Here is a 9,010-nt window from a genome sequence, read left to right on the forward strand (position 1 = left end):
GGCTGCTGCAGGGAGGCTTGAAGCAGAGACTTGTCTTAGCAGCAGGACAGTGACCACCCGGCCTCCTGGGGCATGTCCATTCACTCTGGGAGCTTTGACCTCTGCAAAAAAGCCAATACATTGCCTGCTTGAACCAATGCTTTGAGAGATGAATTTCTTCTGGAGAATAACCCTGGGGGCTTCCACAGGCAGTGCAAACGGAGCCTGAGGAGCTCCATCTGGCCACGTGCCTCTGCGTTATATAATATATTCCACAAGAACACATAATTTAGAATGATAACCAGCCCAACAAGTATTGTCTCTCACTGTGTTCTTCATGGAGTGATTCGTTCCACTTTGTTTCAAACACACACAAATACTTTCAACACAAAATACTTGGACATATTAGGAATAAGACATATAATTATTAACACTCCTGTTAGTATCCCTCCAGCAGCTGAAAATATTACCCAGGTAACCCTGTCACAACTGTGAGAGGCCTGCTTACCTATCAAACCTATCTTCACGAGGTGATCAATGTCCCTGTTCTGCTACCCTGTCCCTATTCATTCCTTTTTTCGTTTTGTCCCTGTTTGGGTGCCATTTGTGGGACGTGCAAAGGGATTCTAGGGAGCACCTTCCAGCCATGTGCCATTGCATTTGGGTGACACCAGGGCCTGGGCTGCCCAGGGCAGCTGGCAGTCGCTGAGGCACGGTGGGCACCGAGGGCAGGGCAGGGGTCCTGTGACGCGGTGTGGGCGCAGGTGACATCACAGAGGACGTGTCACAATGGGGGGGAGGCTTTAAAGGCAGCCGCGGGCAGCGCTGCTTCACTTTGGCCTGAGCCATCGGTGAGTGCAGCAGCAGGGGGAAGACTGGGTTGGGCCAGGGCTCGTGGCTGTCCCCGCTGGCATTTCCCACAGTCTCTGCTGCCTCCCAGCTCCCTCGCCCCCTCTCCTACCTGACCCCAGGGGCCTGAGGCTCCTGCCGCAGCTCCCTCAGCCACCATCCAGCTCCCACCCAGCCCCACTGATGTCATTCTCTCTCTTTCAGACCATGGTTGGGGCAGCTTTCTATTTCCTGGCGTTTTTGGGCTTAGTCAACTTCCCAAAGGAAGTCGGGTATCAATTGGATGAAGCTACAAATGAGCGCATGCGTCAGTATGCGGAGGAGATGCAAGAACGCATGGCGCAGCTCCTGTTGGAAATTGAGGCGCTAGAGAAGCAGCAGAGCTCGATGCATATGGGAGCCCTGCTCTTATCTGCGATGCAGACTTGGCAGTTCTGGGCCTGGCTTGGTGTTATTCTCCTGAACATTTTGATCGTGTGGCTGCTCTTTAGAGATCTCCTAAGACGTGTAAACAGGAGGGAGGAAGAAAGCTCTAGCAGCGATGATGACCAGCAGAATAATAACAGAAATCGTTTTGAAGAAAGGGACGAAGGGAGGATTTTTGCAGAGAGAATCCAGTGGCCAGTGCAGCACCTCCAAATCAACTGTCAAGTGATGATGGCCATGGTGGCAGACCTCCTCTATAGCACCCGACGTTCCCTGTCGAACACTTACTTTCCAGTGCTGCATACACCCATTGGAGTGGGCAGTGCCTTTGAAGGCTGGACTCCTTCGGAGGAGTATAATATTGTCTATCGCATTTTCATACCCATAACGGCTCCTCGTGGGCACTCCTTCCACCTGGAGCTGGGCAACGAAGAGGAGCTACCATCAAAGAATTCTCGTATTCGCGTGGAGCTGGAGTGCACGTGCGCGAGGGAGCAGAGCTTTGGGAACGTGCTGTGCTTCCTCCACCAACCTGAGGAGGAGCTGAGAAGAAATCGGGAGCTCAACCTCCTACAGACACTGTGCACTGGCTCCTACCTGGATGTGCATAAAACCTCCTTCTGGTTCCAGCAGATGATGAAAGCAGCATGGAAATTTTTGCCTGAGTCGGCCAGACATCACGTTGCTGTGCTGCCATCCAGACGCTCCTGCAAGCTCCGTGTGTTTGATGTCTTCGATAAAATCCGCTTTGTTGAGTTCATTTTTGGAGTGCAACAAGGCGATTCAGACATTTTTCTCAGCAGCGAGAAAACTGATGCTATCTTTACCCCGGACACAGTATGGCCGCAGAGCTGCACAGTGGCAGAGATGAAATTCTTCCAGTACATAAAAGCGCATGCCCCGCAGGACAGCTACCACCTCAGATGCATGCAGCTCTGTGCCCGTATCGTGGTGGGCAATGATTTTACCACCTATGTCTTGAAGACAGTCGTCATGCACCTGCTGAACATCATCCCTTTGGAAAGATGGTGCAGGAGGGAGTTTTTGCAGCGGATGGATGACATCATGCACTACCTGCACTGCTGCATAGTGGAGAAACGCCTGGACCACTTCTTCTTAGGGAACAAGGAAGTGCCTGACAAGGTCACCTTGCACCCAGATTTCCTAACATCCAGCCCACTCAACCTCTTCCAGCACATGGCAGAGGATCCAAATGTCCATGCCCGGGCACTGCGTGAATTCCAGGAGCTGCGAGATCGGCTCAAAAGACTGTTGACGTTTGGGAACTGAGAGAGGCCTTCATGCAGAGCTCTCTGGGGCACTCTGCTGACAGCTGGCAATGACCTCCCACCACAGAAAGAAGAGGGGAGAACGCAGGACACAGAAAAAGACGGGAAAACTCTGTGCAGCAACCCACTGCCAAGTGTGGCAAGATCCTCGTGTGGACAATCTACCAAGCGTAGTAACCACTGATGACTACGGTGGCTACAACCACAACTGCTTGCCACGTGCTGCAGAGCTGAGCATGCTGGACATGGAGAAGATGCTGCTCAGTTGGCAGTGGGAATTGCTCCTCCGTGGTCTCTCCACAGCAAAACCACCCTTGCGGGAGGCACACCCCATGCAGCTGCTTGAAGCAGAGGCTTTGTTACCAGCTGGACAGTGACCATCTAGCTCTTGCACATTGTCCATTCACTCCGGGAGCTCAGCCTCCCCAAAACCCTAATACATTGCTTGCTTAAACAAACATTTTGTCCATGAGTGTCTGTACCACACTTGGTCAGGAAAGGCAGGCATGAGGTGCCACAGCATTGGGAAGCATTTTGCTGTGGAGCTGATTCCGTGGGCTCCAACTGCGCTCCTTCTGGAGCTAAAGCACTGCTGCCTGTCTTTGGTCCTCCAGCAGGGCAATGAGAATAGCTCAGGACCCTCCACAAAGCCGTCTGTTGCTGGTGCGCTGTGTGGAGTCTAAAGGGGGGACTTATGGGACCTGAGGCAAACCATGCCCTGGGAGTCCAATGGCATTGCCCACGATGACCACGGGGATGCAGAGGTCACACTCTTGTTATAAATGAAGATACAAATCAATCTGAATCTAGTACTATATATAAAAGGCAAGTAAACAGCGCTGAGTGTGCAGGCAGTCTACGCTCTACCAACATGCACACACTAACATCAAACTTTCTAAATATATAGAACATTGTTTTTACATATTCATAAGAAACCCAAGTATACCTACAGATATGTAGAACCAGAAAAGGTATCAATCGAAGCATAAACATATCTAAGTTTTCCGAATTCTGGCAAGTGTTTAACAAACAATCCTTTAAGTCTATTACTATTAATGTCTATGACTGGGGGAGCATAGTTGGAGTTGGTAATCCTGGTTGATGCTCCCATATCTTCCATACAACAGTCTCCATTTTCCATTCCTTTTCTTGATTACAAACACCGCAGAATTTCCATCCACCCTCTTCCCTCTTCCCTCCTCTCACGCCCGAGCAGCACAGGGCAACGGGGGAATGGGGGTTATGGTCAGTCTACAGCACTTCTTCTCTGCCGCTCCTTCTCGGTCACTCCCGTCCCCTGTGCTGTGGGGTCCCTCCCACGGGATGCAGTCCTTGATGAACTGATCAGGCGTGGGCTTCCCACAGGCAGCCGCTCTTCCAGAGCTGCTCCAGATATGGGTCCTTACCATGGGGTCCATCCCTCAGGAGCAAACTGCTCCAACCTGGCTCCCCCACGGGCAGCAGCTCCTGCCCCATCACCTGCTCCTGCGTGGGCTCCTCTCCACGGGCTACAGGTCCGGCCCGGAATCTGCTCCGGCAGGGGTCTTCCACAGGCTCCGTCGGTGCAGGGCCACCTGCTCCACCGTGGTACTCCATGGGCTGCAGGGGGACAGCCTGCTTCACCATGGGCCTCACCACAGGCCGCAGGGGACTTCTGCTCCGGTGCCTGCAGCACCTCTCCCCCTCCTTCTGCACTGACCCTGGCGCCTGCAAGGCTGTTCCTCACTCCTCTCACTCTCCCAGCTGCTGTATATATTGCAGCGTTTTTTTCCCTGTCTTAAATATGCTCTCACAGAGGCGCAAAACAACATTGTTGTTGGCTCCCCTCTGGTCAGCACTGGGGCCTGTTATAAGTTGCCCCCTTAATTATTTTTCAGAGAGCATTGTATTAATCATATAAAGGAATTTATTGAGTAAGCCAACAGCAGGCAAAGCAGCGCTGGGCGGCTGAAGAGTCTCTGCTCCACCAATGGCGTGCACCTCACCCCCGCCAGGGTCCCTTTTTATATCTTGTTAATTCTGGGATTACGCAGCACATCCCGGTAAATTCTACGACTGGGCACACTGTTGCTAGGGGGTCGTCTCTGTCCCTCTGGTGGTCGTGAAGATGAAGGCCGTAGTCTTCCTCAGTGCTGTGGTTCAACTTCTTTTCTTCATCTGGTCATGTTGGCCCAGCATGAGACAGGAAGGCAGGCTGTTGATACACTAGCAACTTATCAGGAGGTGGTTACATGAGCTTTGCAACAGTGTCTTTGAAGGAAAGAGGCAACGGAGATGCAGAAAGAGGGAAGGGGAGGGGGTTCTCCTTTTTGTTACATTAAGCAAAAGAATTTCATTGTGTCTAGCCAAGTATTACACAGCTCCTTGTTTCAGCAGGGAGCTTTCGAAACTCCCGCTCCTCAAACACAAATCCTTGTTCTTATAATACAAAAGACAATGGACAAACATTTATGGTATATTACAGGGCCCTTCCCAAACATGGGGCAGCTTCTAGATCCTTCTCCCAGAAGCCACCCCTAAGGCCCCCTGCTACTAAAACCTTGCCACGTAAACCCACTACACCAAGTCACAGCCCTCGTGGACACTGGCAAGAAATGGCCAGGTTGGCTGAAACCCCTTGGAGCGGAAGCCAACTGCTGTACTAAACGTGCTTTGATGCCGATGACTGGCAAAGTCTAAATTCATGGTGCTAATTGTTGGGGTGCAGAGGGCTGTGCAGACTGCATTATTGTCTTCATAAATCTGGCCAGTACCAGTTCTTGTCTCTCATCCAGACCTCCAGCTCTTTCTGTTGCTTGGTTAACACAGATTGATCCTGAAAACTCCCTGGCAAGAGCTGAGGCACTGCCACCCAGGGCCAGGCAGTGACACTGGGGGATGCCAGTGCTGGAGAGGAGCTGGGGGAGCAGCCCTGATGGGGGGAGTAGCGGTCCCAACAGAGGGACAGGGGGGAGCAATGGCCCCAACAGTCCTGAGCAGTGCCAGAAAGTTCCTGACAGGCCCCAACGGCTCTGAAGGGACGAGGAACGTTCCTGACAGGCCCCAGTGGCTTGAGGAGGACACTCACAGACAAAGAGTTTGTTCAAGCAAGACATTTATTGGAATCTTTGCAGAGGCCAAGCTCCCAGTGAAATGGACAGGCCAAGAATCAAGCCCACTTGCTATGAGGAGTCTCTGCGTCAAGCGTCCATGAAGCAGCCTCTGGAGCTGCATGGGGTCCAGTTCCCCACAGGGTGCTAGCAGGTCATCATCTGCCACCAGCAGAGCACTCTCGCTGTACATGAAGGTCTCTGTCATGTCCGTAGATCAGCAGTCTTTTCAGCTGATCTCGCACCACCTCGAACTTCTGCAGCTTTGGCATATGGGTCGCGCTTCAGATGCTGGAAGAGGTTGACCGGGCCAGACAACTGGAAGGCTGGTGGCAGGACAATCACATCGGGCACCATCTCGTTGCCAAAGAAGTGGTTGAGACATTTCTCTTCCACACAGCAGCGAAGGTACCAACTGATATCATCCAGCCAAAGCAGAAAATCCATCCCATGCCACATTTCCAAGGGGATGGTGGCAGCAAGGGTCCCTGGCAGCAGGGACTGTGGCCAGGACTGGTGGTGACAGCCACCTGCCCTGCCCTGAGCGGCTGGGCCCTGGCTGCAGGCTTAGCAAGGCCTCGGGGGGCAGATTTTGTGCCCCAGCCCTGTGCTGCCCAGCCTTCCCCCTGCTGCTGCACTCGCCTCATGGATGGCTCAGGCCAGACTGCAGCAGGGCCCTGAGGGGAGCAGGGACATTCCTGACAGGCACCAAGGGTCCTGAGGTGGACAGGGACGTTCCTGACAGGCCCCAGCGGCCTTTGGGGGGGGGGCCATGACATTCCTGACAACCTCCAGAGGACGAAGTGTACTGTAATGCTGTCAAACTATATAGGGGCAGAACCCATCTGTATTTATGGGGTGACAGGGGGATCCCAGAAGTTAACTGTACTGGAGGATGAAGCGAGTCTAACTGGAAATAAGTGGCAAAAGCAGCGTATTGTGACAGGCCCGGATACTCCATGCATCCTTGGCGTAGACTATCTCAGGAGAAGATATTTCAAGGACCCAAAATGGTACCGGTGGGCTTTTGGCATAGCTGCCTTAGAGACAGAGGACACTAAACAGTTGTCTACGTTGCCCAGTCTCTGGGAGGACCCTTCTGTTGGGTTGCTGAGCGTCAAAGAACAGCAGGTGCCAATTGCCACCACAGCTGTGCACCGGCAGCAATATGGCACCAACCGAGACCCCCCATTCTCATCCATAAGCTAATTCATCAACTGGAGAGCCACGGGATGATCAGCAAGATTCACTCACCCTTTCATAGTCCCATATGGCCAGTGTGAAGGTCTAATGGTGAGTGGACTATCGTGGCCTGAATAAAGTCATGCCACTGCTGAGTGCTGCAGTGCCAGACGTGCTAGAACTCCAGTACGAACTGGAATCAAAGGCAGCCAAGTGGTACGCTGCAATTGAGATAGCTAATTGATATAGCTAATTGAGATAGCTAATGCATTTTTTCTCCATCCCTTTGGCAGCAGAGTGCAGGCCACAGTTTGCTCTTACTTTGAGGGCTGTCTAATACACCGGGAATCCACTGCCCCAGGGGTGGAAACAAAGCCCTACCATACCTAGACTACATGATGTGGACACCATTTGATTTGCACACCATGGAAGAACTGCCTGTGTTCTGCAGTGTATGAGTGCAAAGAGGAAGGACCCTGGGCTTTTAGAGCACTGGCACATTTATATCTCTCTTGGTATGACAGTTACAGAACACCTCTCAAGCGTTTTCCCATATTGTGTAGGGTGTGGAAAAGGCTCAGAACCAGCAGAGAGAGGAAGACTGCCACAGACATAGCATGGGGGAGTTGAGAGAGAAGAAGCTTCTTGGATCAGCTCCTCAGCAAAATGCTCCCCGATGCTGTGGCAGCCAAGCTGTCAGCATCTCATGCCTGCCTGTCCTGACCAAGAGTGATACAGACACTCACGGACAAAGCATTTGTTTAAGCAAGCAATATATTAGGGTTTTGGGGAGGCTGAGCTCCCAGAGTGAATGGACAATGTGCAAGAGCTAGATGGTCACTGTCCAGCTGGTAACAAAGCCTCTGCTTCAAGCAGCTGCATGGGGTGTGCCTCCCGCAAGGGTGGTTTTGCTGTGGAGAGAACACGGAGGAGCAATTCCCACTGCCAACTGAGTCCTTGGATGGTCGTCCGGCATACTCTGGTGGTCTCTTCATGAAGGCCAGAAGTCTTCCTCACTGCTAAACTTCTGACCTTTCCCGTCTTTAACAGACGTCAGCAGCCAAGCCAGTTTATGCTGGTTCCATGATCTATGCATACAGTCTTTTATGCCCTTGTCTTTGGGTTGTTAATTGTGGTAGCTAAGACCTACAGAATCACCATTCTTTATCTTGTTCCCTGTCTCAAGTCCCCCCTTTTCTTTATCCTAAGGCAAATTCTTTTGCTTACAGCGTGCACTGATTCAAAGTTTTCATAAAATTCTTACCACTTTCTACATGGTGCTTGACTATACAGCAACTAATATTTCTTAACGTGCATCCTCCCTCTTGGGAGACTAATAAAAGGTCTAGTGCCTAAAATGTTCTTATTGGTGTTATAAATGAAGTCTCAACTCAATCTGAATTTAGTAATGTTTATAAAAGACAAGTAAACGGCACTGGGTGTACGGGGAGTCAATGCACTACCAACACGCACACATGAACATCGAACATTCTAAATATACAGAACATTGCTTTTACATACTAAACCCGAGTACACCCATACATATGCACAATCAGAAAAGGCAACAAACAATCCTTTAAGTCTATTACTATCAATGTCCATGACTGGGGGAGCACAGTTGGCCTGGCTGAAGTGCTCCCGTATCTTCCATGACTTATAACAGTCTCCATTTTCTATTCCTTTTCTTGATTACAAACACCAGAGAATTCCAGGGCTAGTCGTGGGAACAATATTGAAACATGGGGTTAGAAATTAGAGAGCGATTGATTAAGAATGAATATGTAGGCAACACATTGCTTAATATGTGCTACATTTGCGATGTGCCTGTGCTGCACTTAGGCCTCCAGATAACAGGAGCCCCTGGGACCCCAAGAACCAGATCAAAGCAACCTTATGGTTCGGACTGTGACCAAGGGCTCAGAGAGCATGTACAAGGAGATGAGGTGAAAAGTTCAACCCTGATGATGACATCTTACTTCATCCTCATGGCCCTCAGCGCCCAGCACCAGAAGACACCACGCAAGCACAGAGGGGAGGAGTTTATGGAAATGACTTGGAGCTAATTTTAATACTAAGTGGGGGGTGGGGTGGGTTATGAATATGTATAGGCATACTGGGAAACCTCTTGCATATGTAAATATTTACTGCATATAACCAAAGCGAGTTGCCATGTTAAGGGCGCACAACTTTGTGGGA

The 9,010-nt window shown here is 51.0% G+C and overlaps 1 protein-coding gene across 1 annotated transcript; it reads left to right on the forward strand.

The window, feature by feature from the left end:
• The first annotated feature begins 833 nt into the window (after positions 1 to 833).
• On the forward strand, positions 834 to 3,788 carry LOC110354781 (inositol 1,4,5-trisphosphate receptor-interacting protein-like 1). The gene has a single exon (XM_021279737.3). The coding sequence runs from the start codon at positions 1,012 to 1,014 to the stop codon at positions 2,542 to 2,544; it is 1,533 nt and encodes a 510-aa protein (XP_021135412.3). The 5' UTR covers positions 834 to 1,011; the 3' UTR covers positions 2,545 to 3,788.
• The last annotated feature ends 5,222 nt before the right edge of the window (positions 3,789 to 9,010 follow it).

Source organism: Anas platyrhynchos, chromosome 5, assembly GCF_047663525.1.
Source record: "Anas platyrhynchos isolate ZD024472 breed Pekin duck chromosome 5, IASCAAS_PekinDuck_T2T, whole genome shotgun sequence".
In the NCBI taxonomy this organism is placed as follows: Eukaryota; Metazoa; Chordata; class Aves; order Anseriformes; family Anatidae; genus Anas; species Anas platyrhynchos.

What these genes read in the sequence shown, in the direction of transcription:
- LOC110354781 (XM_021279737.3), top strand. Translation starts at nt 1,012, where the DNA reads ATGTCATTCTCTCTCTTTCAGACCATGGTTGGGGCAGCTTTCTATTTC.